This window comes from Simochromis diagramma, unplaced genomic scaffold, assembly GCF_900408965.1.
Source record: "Simochromis diagramma unplaced genomic scaffold, fSimDia1.1 OVJJ01000656.1, whole genome shotgun sequence".
Classification (NCBI taxonomy): Eukaryota; Metazoa; Chordata; class Actinopteri; order Cichliformes; family Cichlidae; genus Simochromis; species Simochromis diagramma.
Genome location: NW_024387038.1, coordinates 499,779 through 518,551, shown reverse-complemented (window position 1 = coordinate 518,551; position 18,773 = coordinate 499,779). Strand labels below are relative to the sequence as shown.

General features: G+C 38.6%; 2 protein-coding genes and 1 long non-coding RNA gene across 6 annotated transcripts in view; 1 reads left to right on the top strand and 2 right to left on the bottom strand.

The window, feature by feature from the left end:
• The first annotated feature begins 407 nt into the window (after nt 1–407).
• On the top strand, nt 408–16,169 carry LOC120740930. 2 transcript variants are annotated; one of them, XR_005697520.1, is made up of 5 exons: nt 408–454; nt 576–1,191; nt 1,550–2,159; nt 2,762–4,033; nt 16,159–16,169. It is a non-coding gene; the product is annotated as an uncharacterized LOC120740930 (long non-coding RNA). The 2 variants fall into 2 exon arrangements; XR_005697519.1 differs by lacking the exon at nt 408–454 and having other exon boundaries at nt 493–1,191.
• The window catches only part of LOC120740915 (transmembrane protein 272-like), a 23,910-nt gene continuing 15,664 nt past the window's right edge, over nt 10,528–18,773 (bottom strand). For 2 of the 3 annotated variants that reach the window (XR_005697516.1, XM_040043452.1), the window contains 2 exons: nt 11,936–12,100; nt 10,528–11,139 (listed from right to left, as the gene is read on the bottom strand). Coding sequence is in view for 2 of the 3 variants with exons in the window: in XM_040043452.1 (XP_039899386.1) it covers nt 10,925–11,139; nt 11,936–12,100 (380 nt within the window). In the remaining variant the exon portion in view is untranslated. Of the gene's footprint in view, nt 11,140–11,935; nt 12,101–12,242; nt 12,294–12,379; nt 12,451–12,721; nt 13,023–18,773 lie in introns of those variants that run through there. The other variant, XM_040043453.1, reaches the window with a different exon arrangement.
• On the bottom strand, nt 13,939–17,530 carry LOC120740921 (transmembrane protein 272-like). Its single transcript, XM_040043460.1, has 5 exons — nt 16,826–17,530; nt 16,431–16,506; nt 16,302–16,352; nt 16,026–16,208; nt 13,939–14,456 (listed from the first exon to the last, which is right to left on the bottom strand). Exons 2-5 carry the CDS (start codon nt 16,489–16,491, stop codon nt 14,278–14,280), a joined length of 474 nt encoding a protein of 157 aa, XP_039899394.1. The 5' UTR covers nt 16,492–16,506; nt 16,826–17,530; the 3' UTR covers nt 13,939–14,277.

Sequence of the window (18,773 nt, the reverse complement as noted above, 5' to 3'; positions counted from 1 at the left end):
GTCAGTCTGATCAAATTAGTTAAATTTTTCAAAGATAAAACTTTTAAATCGGCTTTCAGCCTCGACGACATGTCCGTGCCAGCGAGGCTGAAAGCTGACATCTTTTTGCAGGATCCGTGTACCTGATCTCATTTACTATTTTAGCTGTTTGGTGGTTTTTGTGAGATTTAACCTGAGATTCTGACATTTCGGGCAAAATATTTTAAAATCGATCCAGGATTTTAATGAATCTATATTGTGTTATAGATTTTAATCCACAACTGGTCCTTTAATGAAATTGACAACCTCTTCTCGATGAGAAGCCTGGGCTTGGGAGAGCCCGATTGTTCTGAGGAGACATTTGCTATCGGATACTCGATGGTCGGCTGTGGCGTATGTTTGGTGACACTCTCAATGGAGGACATTGAACGACATCTACACTGAAAAAAAGGGACTGGCCATCTCTTGGATTTATGTAAGCATCTTGCATGTATTTAACACAATTGCCTCATGTTTTAAAGTTAAATGTAACTATATAGTGTAAAAACTACATGATATGCAGAAAGGGTGTATTAAATTGTTCATATCATGTTCAGGTGAAGTAAGTCAATAAGATAGCAACGTTAAATCTCGTGAAACCACGCGTGATTTCATCTCGCGGGCTTTGGATCGTGGTTTAAAAAAGGCATCCATCTCAGTCAAGTCGAGCAGCCAACTCTACGTTTTTGGTATGTCTTGATTTTTTGAATTAATATTTACCATATTTCAGCCAAATGTAGTTAAACGTCTAGAGTGTCGCCATGTAACATGCTAAAAAAGAGCCGTTAGCTTATTTGCTGTTTTATCTGTTGTCAAAGAATTGGCGCTTTTTCATTTGAATTTGTCTTTGGCACAAGAGCCGTAATATCACATTAAACCTAATTACGAGGCACTCATAACATAATTTGGTTTTCTGTGTGAATAGATTTGCCAACTGACTCTTCAGTTACATTGTGTATTTACTGCACCGTGGTGTTAGTGAGATTTTGGACATTGAACAGCTTTAGCTAATATCATTAGCGGCATTATGCTAGCTTACATCCCTACCCCTCCTGCCCTCACCTGCTGTCCTTTTGTTTTTGTTTTTGTTTTTTTTGCTGCACATTGAGAGACGACCTCTATTCTGCATTTCACCAGGAGTCAGCTGATGGATTGTGGGTTCAAGGTGTTATGGTAAGAAAGTATATTCTATTTTCGTTTCTGTAACTTAATTATAATAGGTTTTTTATAATTATTAGGTGCATGCATACTCACCCTATTAATACAACTGAGAAATCCAAAATCTGCCATAGGTTTAACTTATACCTGTATGTATTGCCAGAAAGGTGATTACTGGACTCTCATTAATGCACACTTGAACTGAAATGAGGTTGTAACTTGTGGGTTGTTGGGTTGCAAATCAGAAACAAACATCTTTGGATTTTTTTTAATCCCATAAGATCTGGAAACACAGTTTTTATTCAACAAAACATTACTGATTAACCAAGCACAGTGCCTGCTGTTATTTCAAAATAATTTTATGTCATTTCAGATAAAATGCAGCATTCCAGTGCATCCCAACCATGCCTTTACAGTCAAGGTTTCTGACGGAGCTGAGTTTCTCTCTGACAGTCTGCTGAAAGTGTTTGCAAAGTGATCGGGGGAACAGGGCACAAAGCTAAAGGATGTAGCTGCCATTATGACAGTAAGAACTTTAAAATTCTTTAACTACAAAGTGTATATGTATTGCATTAGGTCAGTAAAAGATTTTTATGCTACATCCATTGAAACAGTCAACTATTACCTGTGAGTAATGATTCCACTAAAAGGATGCCATAATTTTCGTCATGCATTTACTGGCCCACTGAGAAAAATTTATCTTTTTTTAAAAATAAATGTTCTGGAAACTATATATCCATAAAGTTGATCTCAAACAGGAACTTTTGATATTGCTTTGTAGATGCTGGTGTTGCATGTTGACTGGTTTAAAAAGTCAAGAGTTTTTGTCTGGGATCATTTTCTTCTGTGCTACTGAAAAGTTCACAAATCTCTGTTTTCTTTGTTATAATACTTTAGGATGACATTAATGCTCAGAGTCCCTCATCAAAGTGCTCCGCATCTGTGTGAAAGACAATTGCAACATCTTGGTGCAGGAGTTCATGGTGAGTGTTTTATGAGTAGATTGTGGATTTGCAACATTTAAAAATGCATTTAGTTATCCACTTGATCCTCATTGGACTGGTTAGGACCAGTAGTCCTCTTTAATAATTTGAAGTTCACATGAGGCCTGGTAGTGAACTCGGCCGCCGGCCCTTGAGGCCCCACCCCCACCCCTGTATTAGGGGTCACATCAGTGTGAAAAAACTTTAAATTTGTCATTCTAATGAACAAAGGAAAATCCCACCAATATTTACATTAGCTTTTGTTTGAAAAAAAAAAAAAATGACCAACTGATCAACAGCTAACCAAATTGTGGGGCTGAAAGTCTAAATTCTAACATCTTCTGAGTGACATAACCTGGATTTCTGATGGGCCGGTGTCTTTCTAACAAAAACTAATGTAAAGCATTTGAAATTATTATGTTTTTCACCCTCTCTTAGAAACTCTGTTAGACCATGAATGGCAGCATGGCAGGCCACTCTTTGGCTATAGCTATTTACTATGTTGCTTGCATTGGTTTAAATTACTCTAACATTAGAACTGGTAGATTCAAAAGAGATGAGTTTAAAAAGGAATCTTAAAGAAATGTTTTGTGTTTAACCAGGACTTGACTGAGGCCACTGCACAGATTGAGAAAACCACAATGAACATCTGTCTCCAGAGATGCGCCAGGCAATGACTTTTCTGATGTTGTTCTTCAAGATCTGGATAACGTGACCTTTGCAGTAGCCATGCTGTTTGGACCTTTTTTATTCCTTCAACATGAGTTACCCATCACAACTCTGCTACACTTTTGAGGTGATTCAAAGGGTGGTAATGGAGTTGGATGCAACTCAGCTCTCAAGAAAAGCTCACAACTAAGACAAAACTGCTCCTGCAACGAAGCTCACTGTTATGCATGTGAGGTGACCAGCTCTAGGTGAGAGGACATTTAAATCTCACACTTGTTCTGCTGCATTTTTGAAGCTCAATTCCAGGAACGGATCGCAGGGTTCATTTTTATATACTCTGCAACTGCCATGAGGACGAGCCGTTTTTTTTTGTTGTTTGTTTTTCCTTTTGCTCTGTACAAGTTCTGTTTGTCTGTTTGGCAGCATTTTTAAATTTCTCTTTGTATTTTTTCTTTCTTTTACTAGTGAAGAGATGTAGCGTGAACAGTTATACAGTCTAAATATCCCATATGGGTCGTGTGAAATGGTATTTTCAGTTTCATTCAGTTGAAGTAAAGAACGTTGAATATTTCTAAGTGTGCTGTTTTGAACCAAGATGTCACAGTATGATCAGTGCTGTAATTTTTGACAGTCACTGTATCAATGTTATTTTTGCGTCTCTTGAATAAAGGTTTTGACCTGCAAGTGCTAATTTCTTTAGTTATTGGGGTAAAATGGGTAGTGTTAATAGGAAGGTGTTTGCCAATTCAGTAACCTAATTTAATATTAATGGAAACTAACATTACCTCAAATTGTTTAGTTATAATTGTTGTTTAACTGAATCTTGACGTCAGAGGCCTTAAATAGAATGTTTTGTATTGTTCTTTCCCAACATTTTTCAAAAGAAACAGTCTAATTTCTTTGCTGTGATTGATTCCAGAGAGCACGGAAGAACTGACATTATTTAACTGTTGATTTATATAGATTCAGTAGAGGAGTAATGTCAGTTTAATTCTTTACCTACTGCAGTGAAATTAGACATTTTGTTTTGAAAGGTTACTGGTGGATGCCAGCAACCATCTTGGAAGAGAACAATACAATCTGTTATAAGGCCTCCATTTGAAAATTGTGTATTTGATACTAGAATATAATAGCAAAATGTAATTTGAAGATAACATGTAGTATTTAAGTGACCAAGTAGTATTGGGTAAAAGTTATTGAATCGTGTTGGGATAAAGTGAGAAAATTGTGAAGGATTAAAATATTCCAAGAGCTCAAATTACTTCATCAAAACATGTTTAAGTCACATTTTATCAACACAAATTGCACAGGTTTATTGAACATGAATAAATTGTGTTAATTTAACTCAATTGTTTAAGTTGCTGCCAAAGCAAAACATCTGTGTGCAACAAATGTCCACCATTGAATTAAGTAAATCCAACAACATATTTTTTTCAGTGTACCAATTTGGAACCATGATAACAGAGTTCTGGCTGATTGGAGCTGGTTCGGACCTGGCTTCAAGCCAATAGCATACATCACCATCAAGTGCAGGATTTTTTGCAATTTGGTGCCAGGACTTGTAGCAGCATGTCAGGACATCCTGTCATCAAACTGTCAGTTACATATTGAAAAAAACATTCCCCAGCTGATTTAGCAACTAGTGTGCGTGTGTGCTGTTTCCATTTGCCACATCTTGTACATTGAATTCTTGTTTAGATGATCTACAGCAATGCATGATCTACAGCATTCCTGTAAAGCAATAAATCACCACTGTCTTTGTGTTGATGGATTTGGTCGATATTTTTATCTTTTTATAACTTTCAGTAAAAAAAAATTTATAATTTAACCTTTATTTATGCAGGTTGTCCCTTTGAGACTCAGTGTCTCAATGTTCCCAGTGATGATTTCACAAAAACTTTTGTACATCTTTTGAAGTCTGCAAGTGAAATCCACTGAGAGTTTCAAATCCTTTTGCAATTTACTCAGTGAACAAGGGCAGAAAATGAGAACACCTTCTTCCCAAGATCTGCACGAACTGATGGAGGGGTGAATGTAATGATGTCCTGACACAGTCAGTGACTAAACTGTGTAGTTTGTGTAACATGTACTCTGTTAAATAATAAGGCAGTAAACCAGTAATAGATTTATAGATAAAGTGATACCAATGAACCATCCTGCGTAAGGCCATTGAGGACAAGTCAACCAGAAAATATAGAGTACAGTGTTGTGTTAAAGGTTTACAGCCTGTTGTAAATCTTAATGCTCCATGATAGACAGAATCCAACAGATGAAGAGAGTGAGCAGAGGCATTCATGTAAATTATGTCACTGTAATCCAGGAGGGGTAAAGAGGTGGCAGCAACAAGACTTTTCCTCGTGGTGAAAGAGAGACATGATCCGTTTCTGAGAAAGAGTTTCTAAGTTAGTTTCTTTAATACTGGGTCAATGTGTGGCTTAAAGGAAAGATTTTCTTCAATCACAATACCTAAGTATCTCTATGAGGCCACAGGGAAGCAGTTACAGTACTGTGCAGTTTCCTAAAACCAAATTGGAAAGGAGATAAAATGCTATTTTCATCCAGATAACTTTTAAACTATATGCTCATGTAAAGCTGTAAACCTGAGGAGCACGAGCCAAACAATTTCATTATGGATAAATGTGGATACACTGTTTATCCGTACATGACAATAAAATGTGAAATTTGAAACTTGAAAACTTGAAATTAATCATTAAAAAGTTTGTCATGAACCTTAGCTGAGATACAGAGTTTGGAAACTGGCCTGTAATCATTAACCATTGAAGAACCACGTTTCAGTAGGGGGAGAACAAAGGCACGCTTCCACATCTCTGGTGTTCTGTTGTATAGAAAGATTGAAACTATAACACACTGGCTCAGTAATCAGATTCATGTGAGCTTTTAGTGAACATGAGAAAAGATGGACTCTGAATTCCATGAATTACACGAAATGAAATGAAAAGTCTTACATATCAAAAATAACAAAATAACATGAACACCAGCACATAAGACTTTAATATTACCGTTATTATGTCAGTGTGTACACATGAAATGAGCAAGAAAGCAAGCAAGTGGCTGAACTTTTGCACAGAGAGTAACTGAGCAGAAACCAAAACTCTGAATAAACCAGTATTACCAGTCAAACATATTTTTACTATCAAGATGTTTCTGCTGTTGTCCTCCAAGTTCTTCCCTCCACATTTCATGGAAAGTTCAGTGAATTATGACTAATCACATATGTATGACCTGTTTGATTGATAGACTCCTTTTTGACACAGTACACTGGGTGATGAATGCTGACATGAGCTAATTGTCCTCCTGCTAATGGAGACCACTTTGCACAAACTACACTGTGAAAAGTATTACCTCTCACTGTCCTTCTCTTCTCTATACGTATACATTCCCAAACTGGGTGGAGAAATACAATAAATCATATTATTTACATATTTACAGACCTGGCTTTGCATTAACATTAGTGTGTGGTCAGTGTGGGATCATGCAGTAATATTTCATGCCACAGATGAAGCTTTCTTCTGGAGAAATGTAGCATCCATAAAAGCAATAAGTCATTATTGAGAGAAAAACAATCACTCCATGATTAAACACAATGTGTCTGATAACTCTACAATACAAACTACCATGCTTCTGTCTCCCAGTAAAACACAAGCTTTGTTTTCTTTTTTCAAGAAATTGTTAACAAGGAAAGACTTTACAACCTGTAGTTTAGTCATTAGGTTGTCAAAACTGCTGTAAGGTGAGACTTTCTTTCTCACAGCTCCCGAAGTCACATCTGCCCAGTCCTCCTATCCGGTTGTTCAGTGATGACACGACGAATCCTACTTCCGGGCCTAAAGTAGTCTGCGTTTAATATGGCTTTTGTGTTGTTAACATGTTTAATGTTATGTATTTTCTTCTATTTGATCTCAAAAAGCTCCTAAAACAGTCAGTGATCACTGTTGACCTCCCTCAGCTTTTATTACCACTAATCATTTATTTAAGCTCAGTTTTTAAAACCTTAGGATGTAACTACAGCCCAGCCCATGCAGCAGTATATGAATGACTAACCTCGTATTGTGGATGGATTATCTCAGTTGTTCTCCTGGCTGAAGTTTGGTCCTTTTACAGCATCCTGCCATGCGATTACATTTGTTCCTGACCACCGAGAACACTCACGTTAACTTTTATCAAGTGGAAAAAAAGTTAGCTTGTTTATATTATGCTAACATAGCTGTGTCGCTAGCGGTCACGTAGCACATCATTATATACCAGCTAGCCAAACTTCAGTAACCCTACAAACATCACTGCTGTTTAGTTTTCTGTCTTCATTTATGCTGGAAGTGATAACAGAGCTGTACGTTTTAATTTGTTTCCAAAACCCCGCAGTCAGGACATGCTATATTGTATTTAGATAGAAGCTAGCGAGCTAACTCCCTGCTAACTTCTAACTCCGTTAAATGTCATAAATTCCGTTTTCATGGATGCCTGGATGTTAAACTCAATTGTTACACCTGGTAGAGCAGAACACTGATCATTTTATTAAAGACGAAAGACTTTAGACAGTTTTTCAACTCTCAGTAATGCCATAGTGATCGTTTGATATATGGACCTGCAGCGGAGTTTAGACCCAGACACGGCTAGTGACGTCAGACTGAACAATCGGATTCTTTCTTCACTAAAAGTTGTTGCAAAGAATGTATTTTCAGTTATATAGCTAGCTTAAACTTTATATTCCCCAGCACTGCATCCTCCAAGGAACAGATGCTGTGTTGTATTTGGGAAGATTTAACGATAGGAAATGTCGTCACACTGTCTTGACGTTCTGATGACAAAGGCAAAAAAACTGTGCTCTGCATAAGCAGGGTCTCTCGCATCCCCTGGGGCGGATGAGGTTTGCCCTGAGTTCTTGAAGGCTCTGGATGTTGTAGGGCTGTCTTGGGTGACACACCTCTGCAATGTTGTGTGGAGATCAGGGGCGGTACCTCTGGATTGGCAGACAGGATGGTCGTTCCCATGTTCAAGAAGGGGGACTGGAGGATGTGCTTTAACTATATGGGGTGCTTGGTCTATGTAGCTGTCAACAAGTTGGACTCGTTTCCGCTGGGTTTTGGACTCGGCCAGGCCTGCCCTTTGTCATCGATTCTGTTCAAATCCACTTGGGCAAAATAAGAATCTCATCTTAGCTTTTTTGCATATGATGTGGTTCTGTCGGCTTCACCAGGCCGTCACCTGATGTGTGAAAGGCGCTCGCCTTCGTTTTTATTCATAAAGTGTTTTACAAATAAACCCAAAGATTACAGCTAACAGCTGGATGTCCGGTTTGAGTGTAGCTAGCCAAACAGGAAATAGCCACTTACTGTTAAAGAGACTGATAGTGGACAGCATTACCTTGGTTTCGCAAGCCTTGGCAGCACAAAAGTGATCCCCTTAAACAGATTTTTTTAGCTTTAGTGTCCTTATGTTCCTTTGAGTTATCGATTCTGACACTTGTTAGCTAAGATAAATGTTATTCTATTAGCCCCAACCAACCACATGACATCATAGTCCATACTGACAGAAGTATGTTTTAAATCTTTAACTTTAAGCACTTATTTCTTAAATCCAACTTCACAGACAGAGTCACATCTAGGTCAGTATTTCAGAGCAGAGCTCTGTGATGTAAATTAGCCTGTATGTGTTAAGCGTTGCATGTACCCTTTAATAACAGTCCACATTATTATCAACAGCTACATTCACCCTGGGGGGAAAACTTGTGAAGGAGACCATCAGGACCAAGCTGGGTTTCCTGGGTTCAGATATTATTTTATTTCAATTTCTTTCATTGCAGCTGTCTTGTGCCAGATGTTCTGTTGACGCACTGACAGAGAGACATCATTTCAGAAACATCAGGAAGAGTAAAGGTCGTAACAGGGATCAAGCAGGACTCATAGTCTTCTTCAGACCTCCACTGTAGGACGAGAAGACAGGAAAAGATGGACAAACCCAGCACTTCATTAACAGTGTGATACAGATATTCAGAGAGTTCTCAGAGGCTGTGGACTGTTACACAATGATAATAGTCCTGTAGAAAGTTGTGTATTTAAAAATGTATTATCCTTTCTGGTTGCTCTGATATGAATGACTCTGAATTACTTTGTGGTAAATTACACACCATTGGAAAAACACAGTGTGAAAGAATTCCAGATTAAAGTTTTTAGTTCAGCCATCAAGTGACGACCTTTGACCTTCCATTAGGCTTTTTTTTTTAATGCTGTCAGAGAAAATCTCATCTTCATGCAGCTGACTACATTCAGTGTTAAAAACAGACGCTCTGCAGGTCTGAGATGAACAACTTTCTGAAACACCAAACAAAGGTACTGTTTATGTTCCTGTATAGTGACTCAGTTACATGGATGATTAATTCCTTTGATGTTTTCTCTTTAACTTTATCAATAAAACAGCTGCACATCATGTGGAATTTTTTTTTCTTTCCCTTTCTAATGTTTTTATCAGTTAATTTTGGAGTCACCACAATAAGTGAACATATAGGATGATTTGTCTCTTTGAGCGTCTCTTTGAGCCACTCTTTGAGCGATCGTGGCTCAAAGAGTTGGCAGTTTGTCTTGTAACCGGAAGGTTGCTGGTTCAAGCCCCGGCTCGGACAGCCTCGGTCGTTGTGTCCTTGGGCAAGACACTTCACCTACCGCCTACTGGTGATGGCCAGAGCAGCCGATGGCGCAATATGGCAGGCTCGCTTCTGTCAGTCTGCCCCAGGGCAGCTGTGGCTACAACTGTAGCTTGCCTCCACCAGTGTGTGAATGTGAGAGTGAATGAATAGTGGCATTGTAAAGCGCTTTGAGGGCCCCGAAAAGCGCTATATAAATGCGATCCATTATTATTATTGTCACTGGGTGGTGCTGAGGTCTGAATCTGAGGGCAGGTCCTTTTAATATAGACCAGGCTAGCTCGTCTATTAAAACCCACCACCACCACCAGAAGTAAAAGTTAACTTTACTTTGATTAAATTAAAAGATGGTCTCAGGATGAAAAAATGGATCAGTGGCTGCTTCAATCTTAACTTATATATTGATTGGTTATTATATAAGTTATTTATGTTGGGCTCAGTACTTCTCACCACAGTACAAATGCTTAGAAAAACACCAAGGTTGAGAGCAACATCTGCATTTAAGCGTAACATTGCATGTAGGTAATCTCAGTCTGTCACTGAACCTGCTCCATGTGACTGGCCAGAACGTCACGGAGCGGGTGGGATGTATTGTCCAGTATTGTCCTTATCATGAACAACATCTGCCTCTCCCACATCACCTTAAGGGAGTCTGGCTCCATCCCCACAGCATTAGTGGCCTTGAAGATGAGTTTATTCAGTCTGTTGGCATCTGCAACCGTCAACGTGCTGTCCCAGCATGCAACAGCATAGAGGATAGCACTGACTACAGCAGACTCCGGAGCATTGTGCTGTTGTCCAAACCCACTGAGCCTTTCCTGTCTGACATGTGTTTCTTTGAAGCACGAAATCTCTGCTCTTCCAAAATACTTCTCCTACTTTTTAGTTCCCACATTTGTTTCTGTTTAGTTCATTGTGAAAAAAATAAATATACCAATTTATTCAATTTATTGTTGACAAAAAATTGCAGAAGATGTAACAGGGTAATAAAAAGGGCAGCCTTTTATTTATTTATTTATTTATTTATTTATTTATTTTTGTTGACTTAAAATTAAATAAAAAAGAAACGGCATGAATGTTGGCAAATAAACAAAACCACACATTTCATTAACACAAAACTTATATATGTTTGTGAAACAGGGAAAATCATGATCATTTACTCTGCCATGATGGGTCATCAGTGTCTTAACCGAATTCTGTATCTCAATAAGTCATGTTCACTTCTTCCTTAAATGTATGATGTTCTAAATAAAGAACAGATTAAAATATTAATATAATATTTGGTCTGTTGTTTGCTTGTGATTTTATTACAGTCCGCGCCATTAGTATTATTATTATTAGTAGTAGTAGTATATGTTCATACAGTGTGATATATTTTATTGTGGCACCATTCTAATCTGTTTCATCAGTATTGGTCTACGTACACACATTCATATGATTAGCTCCACAGCAGTGGCTGATCCTCATCATCGTAAACCATCTGGTTGGTGCAGAGAGCAAAAAAATAAGTGAAAACATAAACACCTGTCAGGACGTAGGTCAGGGTGATGCAACAAAATGCAGACAGGTAGAGCGTCTTGTTGCAGTAGTGATCGGTGTCTGTAGTGTTCTTGTTGTAGTCGGGTTCATAGATGGAGTAGACGATTATGCTACCTGGAAAAATGTAAATAAGATCTCAGAAAATAAGGTCTGATCATGCTTGGCAACAACAAATATTGCTGTAATGCATTTATTCTTGCATTAAAAAACTTTCATTTAGTAAACCTTAATATAAATGACTTTTCAGACAAGATGTTTGAACTCATAGCCAGGTTATCATTGATCTCTATTTGTGTTTAAAAGCTGCATGACTTCATTTAATCTCATTCTAGAGTGGCTAATTATTTATAATGATCTAGTTTAATTTTCAAACAGCCAACTTTCTTCTGATTGGCTACCTCTCATAAACTGACAGTTTTTGCTGTACAGAGCCAACAGTAGAAAAAATCATAAAGTGAGCATTTAGAGCAGTTTGGAGGCTGAAGTGGCAGGTTTGCATTTTCAGCAACCACAGGGCAATAATGGTATCATTTTTCCAAAAATAATTTAGCTTTAAGTTTTGTTTTTGGTCTAATTTTAGTCATGAGTTCATTAGTCATTAGTCAAGCTTTACTTGGCCTTTGAAAAATACAGCATTTGTCACCACCATGTTGCTAATCACACCAGGTATGTACTGCAGTGCCTGGCTGTGTATTACAACAGCAACCTTCACTGTTAAGAAGCTGAATATAACTTCAAGCTTACTGCCACAATCTGACGATACACACTTTGTGGAGTTATACTTGTGGACCCAAAAGTAGAAGCGTGGAACAAAACTTGATTTTAAAAGAAAGTGAACTGTTTAATAAGGCTGCTCAAAACAAAGTTCCCCAAAATGCTGGGTCAAATGATCCAGAACCAGGATACTTACCAATAATGAACCAGGCAAAAAAGAGGTAGAGGAACAGACAGTCGAAGAAAATATTGCACCTGTTCAAAAACCGGCTCAATCCCCAGGAGACAGGTATGAATCCACAAATAACCATAAAGACGGGAATGGAGGGCGCCCTTGGACAGTCATTAAAGTACACACATCCTACAGAGCACAAGCATGAAAATGAAGACAACTGTCAAGTCATTGTTGCGTAGTTCTTGTTATCTGATTTTTCAAATTTTCCTTCCAACACATAAATGAATGTAGATAAAATCAGTCTGAATAAAGAGCCTCTCTCACTTACCAACTATCCCCTCAACAATAAACATGATGAGAAAAATCCCATAGATACACCCTGAAGGAAGGCAGATATGGTTTCAGTTACAAATGACACACAGCAGCTGCAGATGTGTGCAAAACTGTTCAAAATCACTTTCTTACTTATTACTCGAGGTATCCAAGTGTGTTGAGGTCTATCGCTCTCTGGCATCGTGACTAGTTAGAAATGAAACCTACAGAGACACAAAGGAAGCTGTGAGACGAGCTCAGGTTGTCTTTAACTGTCAGGCAAATGACAAATGAACAGAGAAACAAGGCAGATCACAAACAGTGTTCACAAGTCTGTGAAAGAGAAATAATATGTGCCAAACCCAGCATGTAATATCAAAAAAAAAGAAAGGTTTAAATTTTATGTGTTTCATGTAGTTAAAAAAAACCCAAACAGATGTATTATGTGACATCAATAAAAGGCGTGTTAGTTTAAATAGTTTGTTGCAGCACTACCTGCCTGTGTGTCTTGTTTGAAGGACAAGAAAAGAATGTTTGCACGAGAACTTGGCAACGTGTTCACACATGAATGTGTTGTTGTCTGAATTTCCTGTTACAGAGTCTCATTGTGCTGGGAGAACTTGCCATGAGGATTCACAAGCCATTTACTCAGATAATCGTTTGTATAACAGCGATATTACCACGAATAAAAACTACAAAGCACTTTTTTAAAAATTGTTTCGGACATTTTAGCCTTCATGTTCAATAAAACAATAGAAAGCAGAGACCGTGACATGGTGGAAATCCCCCCACAGCTCTGTTTTTGATCAAAACTAAGATCCAAAATACTGATTGCAGTATATTTCTAATTTAACCATGTCTTTGGTGTCTTTCTGGGTTACCTCCTTCCAATTGCTGTGCTAAAACTGTTTCCCCTCCAGGTTGGTCAAATTTATCACTACGGTTTTGAGAGATTCAGTCAGGAACTGACTGAAGCAGGATTTGACGTCAACAGTCCAGGGTACAGCACATTCTGCCGGTCCTGTGTTAATCCTGATGACATTTTAAGCTAAAAGCCAAACTTGATTCTCAGGTGGGAAAAGTTCCCTTTTTTTTTTACTTAAATCTGACAGCAGCCTCAGCTCCTCTTCATCACTGAATTCTTCCTCATCAGTCATTTCTTGGTCAGATTATATTCTGTCAGTTTCCTGGCCTCTCTCCTCCTCACCAGTGCAGTGATCAAATACATAGAGTCTCACTTAAGGTGTATTGACCTGCTATGATGGTGCCACACAGTGACCTGTGAGCTATTCCTGTAGAAGAGAGGCTCTCCTGGGCACTAAGGTTCGCGTAGTGTTTCCCAAGTAACCCAAGGTGTGTGTATGTGTGTGTGTGTTTATGCACATGTATAGGTGCTTGCTTGCGAGTGTACATGTGACAAATGTGCATGTACCTGTACTGAGTTATTTACGCTAATTGCCTCTCCCATTAATTTCTAATGACCGGCTATTTTTGACCGGGAAAACCAAGAGTGTAGAAATGTTGAATAAAACACACAAAGTTGGATGCAGATGAATCTAATTTAGTTTTTGTGTTGTGACTTAGGTCAGTCTAATCAAATTAGGTACATAAAACTTTTAAATCAGTCAAATTTGACACAACATGACAGTTATAGGTATTAAAAACTAACATGGGTGGAGAGATTTAATTAAAACGTGATGACGGCAAACAAAGACTGAAATATTTTTATTTTTCTCTTATGAAGGGAACCAGTTACAACGTGGTAGTTTATTGTTCCCATGATATAGTTCGTTGAAAGTTCACACTTCCTATCTTTGCATCTAGCGCAGTGACATTAATATCTTTGATATCTGTTGATATTTTCTGCACTCAATTCCTGGCACAGGGGAAGACTAATGTAAAGTCAGAGCTCTACACACGCAAACAAGTCAAACCAATAAGAGGTTACTGAGCTTGTGCCCCCGACTGTTAAAATTCAGCCCATCCTAGCAGTATGTAAATGTGGGTCGCTGATCTCAAGTCTGCACCATAAAATATTTTGTGTATGTATTTTAATCTTCACCACACAGAGTACACGGACAACAGGTACAGAAAAGCAAAAAGCCGAACAGGGCGTAGGTCATGTTGGTGGTCCAGAAGGCAAACAGGTAGAGCGTCTTGTTGCAGTACACATCCCTGCTTACTGTCTTATTGTAGTTGGGCTCATAGACGGAGTAGATCCACACATTTCCTGAAAGACAGAGCACAAATAAAATGTTTAATATAGAAGTGAAGAGTTTCATGAGCATGTGTGCATTCATCTGATTCGTACTGAACCCACTTTTTTACTCAAGTATAAGTAAAAAAGTCCAGGCTCTGAAAGTGGGAAAGTAAGTAGTAGCTCTTTGAGTCACAATTCTACTAATCATTTATATGCACAGGTAACAGGACCTTCTGTTATATTAATATATTAGTAGAATAATATTAGTAGATGAGAGTATAGTTGTTATTCAAATCTAAATTGTAAGCAGTATAAGAGGGGTGGAGGAGCACTAAGATCTGTTGTCGTGGCTCAAGGTGACGCAAATATTCACAACTGACAATAATTTCTGATCAGCTTCAGTAGATTTTCTTAGCGTGCAGCCTGTGATCAGCTGACCTGCTGCTCTTTGTAGATTTACACAACCGAATTAAACAAGATGTCAGCAGATGTTTCATATATTTGTGAAGCACTTTGTGGTTTTCTATCCTGTGAAGAGTGCTATATAAATCAATAAAGTTAAAGTAAAGATGCTTCACCCTACTGTATGTTGTCTTTACACTAGACAACATAAAGGTTGGTAAAAAGGTTGATTTCAACCAATAAATCTAAGTGTCGTCATCTTAAATGTAAATTAATCTCTGCTACACTTAATGTAACCTAAAACAGCCACTGTGCACTGGTCCAACACAGTGATCTGCTGTGAATGAACCACATTAATGCAAGCTAACCTGTTTATCCTGCACAAAACTGCACAGTATCTTCATGCAACCTTTGAGTAACACAAAGCTAGTATAGCTTAGTTTACGTTGCAGGACGTTTCACAATATAAAAATACGTCATTTATCAAAACACATTATAATAAAAGTAAAAGGTTGTCAGAAAAATAAATACTCAAGTAAAGTAAAGTATTAGTTCCCACCTCTGGAAATTATGTCCCAATAAAATTATGGTACACCTAATATATTTGTCTTTTTCAAAAGTGATAGAAAATGTTTTCTGCAGTTGCTTTATTTGAATAGTTATATATGTAGAAAATTAGGTCAGTGAGATGTCCTAGAGTGAAACCAAACTTTAAAGTTACAGGTTATAACCAAAAACAAACAGGAGAACTGAAACATGGGTCGCTGTGAGTTCATCACCGATATCAGGAACTTTGATACATGAAAACAATGGTTTTTATATGTTTTTGAACAATCACACATTTCTTTGATAGTGAATTTAAAATGAAACTATCAAGATGTGACTGAAGTGCAGACTTTCAGTCTCAGACAACAAGCTCTTACTTCCTAATTAATCAAAATCCAATGTCAGTTTACTGTAACAACACACATACATAGTGTGGTCTGATGGAGATAACTAAGGAAACCAATAGAAGTAACATATGAGTAACAAAAGCAGGAAGTAACTGTGTGAACACGTCTGAAGGTTTTACCTACGTGCTGACTCTGACATTTGCTTTCTGGAAAGCAAAAAAAGAAAAGCTGCTTTCTGCTCGTAGAAATTGGGTTTGCTTAGTTTGTCCACAGATTGCTCAGCCATCTGAATCTTTCAGCTTACCAGCAATGAACCAGCAGAAGAAGAAGAGTGAGACGAGGCAGGTCCAGGTGCTGCTGTGGCTGCCGAAGCCTGCGGAACACGGAAGGATGGAGAGCAGAGCCAGCAGCATGAAGACCACTCCCATCACCAGCAGGTAGATGGGAATGTAGGGCTGCCTGGGGCAGTCAAACTGGTACAACGCTCCTTTATGACAAATGAAACATTACTGAACTCTGCACTTCATAAATTCATAAAAAATGTGTACATCTTGGTAACAGTGAGTGCACCTGTGCTTACCAATGATGAACTGAGCAATGGGCATGACGCACAAAATCACCTGGAAACATCCTGAAGCAAAAACAGAACACATGTTAAAGTCATCAGGAGCGTCTGCTGATGTGAGGTCAGTGTGGCACCAGTTCTTACCTACAACCACACATGGAGGTTTAGGTCTGCGGACGTGCCGAATCGTGTCAGTGTCAGGCATCGTCACCAATGATAACTTTAAAAGGAAAAGACACAGAAGCTCCAGCTCTGTTCACAACACTGCACACAGAAAGCTGTCACGCGGGTGATATTTGAAAACAAGTGTTACAATTTTTTCACGATATATGAAATACCAACAAAGACATTGTAGTATAATTTTAGGTAAATTTCATGTTATTTTTTTTAACAACTACACTAGTGTAAACACGAACTGTGGCAGTAAATCTGACCAGATAACCAAGCAAACTTTAAACTGAGCCATTTTCACTGGGAAGACGTTTTGAGATGAGTTAGTCGTAAATAATGGTAAAAATGTCGTAAAGGTGATGCTGTACCTTCTTGAGTCCCTCTTCCTCCAACCTTGTCTATGAAAATTAGAAGAACATCTGGGGATTAAGAAGAGTTCACGTCATTTAAATACTGGTCTTGACTTCCGAATTGAGTGACCTTTTTTTTCCTGATTTCTCTTCTCGTTTTTAATCCTGTGCTCATTTGTATTTTCTCAGCAAAGATATAATTGACTTCCTATTTCATTTTGACTTCTGCTTATGCATGAACATTTTTACTTGCCCCTGATGCAAAAGATGGCGCCGGTGTGTATGGCTGGCCGTCTTCCTCCTTCCTGCTTTAGACTCCTTTTTTCTCGACTTTTGCATAGTACTACTCATTCTTTTAACATTATGTTCATCTGGTGGCAACGCACTAATTACCTATGACCGGCAAATGCTTTTGGACCTTCGTTTTTCTCAATCTCATGACTCGGACTCACGATGGACCTTGGGAGGCGCCAGCTTGATGCGCACGGTCTCATTCACCAGCGTATCCTGCCTGCCGCAAGAAACGCTACAGGAAGCGGGGTAAACGGAGCGGCATTCGTGTCCGCCTTAAGGCTTATTTTCGAGCTCAAGCTTTGGCTGATCCATATGCTACCATGGACCTTCTACCTACCTCTCCCTGCTCCCGGTGTTCCAGATCTACTGGCGTTTAGATCAACTGGCGTTGGTCGAACAGATGTGTGGCAGTCTTGCGTTTCAGGAGCTACTACCGACAAACCAGCAAAAAAAACCGCCAAATGTGTCACCTGTGACACTTGTGAGGTTATCTCAAACACACTCCGTCAGTCTTGATGCTGTTGAACAACAAAATGTTTAAAAATGTGGCGAGTTTACCTGGTGATATCCTCATGCGCGACGCGATCGCGAAAACAGCAAACAAGTAACACCACGCCGATGTTGTTCACGGGACAGCAAGAGTAAACGATCGGGGGACTCTTGTCGTCGTTATCGTTCCCCTCGCACGGTTTATTTCTCCGAATTCAGCGTTTTTGCTTCAAAACTAAAGTGTGCAGTTTACTTTGTGCACTAACATGGACTCGAGTCAACCAGCGCCACCTCTGGCCAAGTGCCACAGCCTACAGCCAGATCAACTGGTGACACACATCTGCACCACGTTTGAATTCGTTTCATGCACAATACATTTGTACCTTTCAATTGTGTGTTTGTGCGTCATGCAAATAAACCTTTGATATGATTGAAATGATATCATATATTCCTTATTGGCCTACATTTGTACAAAATGCCAAATTATATACACAAAGTCATAGAAATCACCACTCCAATTGGTCATCATGATTTTGATATTCTCTTTTCCCATAACAATGAAATACACCTCGGACAAATATGACACATCAATATTTCATTAGTGTTGTCACATCACATACTGTAAGCATCGTCTGTCTGTGTCTTTTCCCTGGAAATTAATATTTCCAGCCAATATAGGCAATCCATCAACATGGCTGGAGTTATATACAGTCTGTATAAGTGTGGTTAATCTAATGAACATTTGTAAGGAGACGGCAGTTACTGTGAATTCACAGCAGTTACACAGTGATTAGTAATAAACAGAGCCAGTGAGAGTGAGTGGATTTAAGAAAGTCAGTGACTCAGGTGTGTCGCTTGGTTTGTCATCTGTTTGTGAGACTGGAGGAGACTGTAGAAATCTTTTGTTTTAAATCTTAGTTAGGAAGATTCCTGTTTGAAAACAAGCACTTTTTGTGAGAAATGCAAGAAGTACATCTGCAGAAAGCACACAGTTACATTCTGTCCATCATGTGGACAAAATAGAAAATGTTGAGCATTGAAAAACTGAGAACGTTGGGCAAGTTCAAAATACGTGTTTGTAAGAACGAAAAACCAAATTGTTCCTGAAATAGTTATGGAAAGTCTAACTGTTGTATGTCTGTGTTCTACATGTTTATCTGATGGGAAACATATGGGCTCAAAA

What these genes read in the sequence shown, in the direction of transcription:
- LOC120740921 (XM_040043460.1), bottom strand. Translation starts at nt 16,491, where the DNA reads ATGCCTGACACTGACACGATTCGGCACGTCCGCAGACCTAAACCTCCA. An exon ending in ACCTCCATGTGTGGTTGTAG is followed by an intron (nt 16,353 to 16,430) that starts GTAAGAACTGGT and finishes TTTTTGCTTCAG; the next exon opens with GATGTTTCCAGGTGATTTTG. An exon ending in CATTGCTCAGTTCATCATTG is followed by an intron (nt 16,209 to 16,301) that starts GTAAGCACAGGT and finishes TTTGTCATAAAG; the next exon opens with GAGCGTTGTACCAGTTTGAC.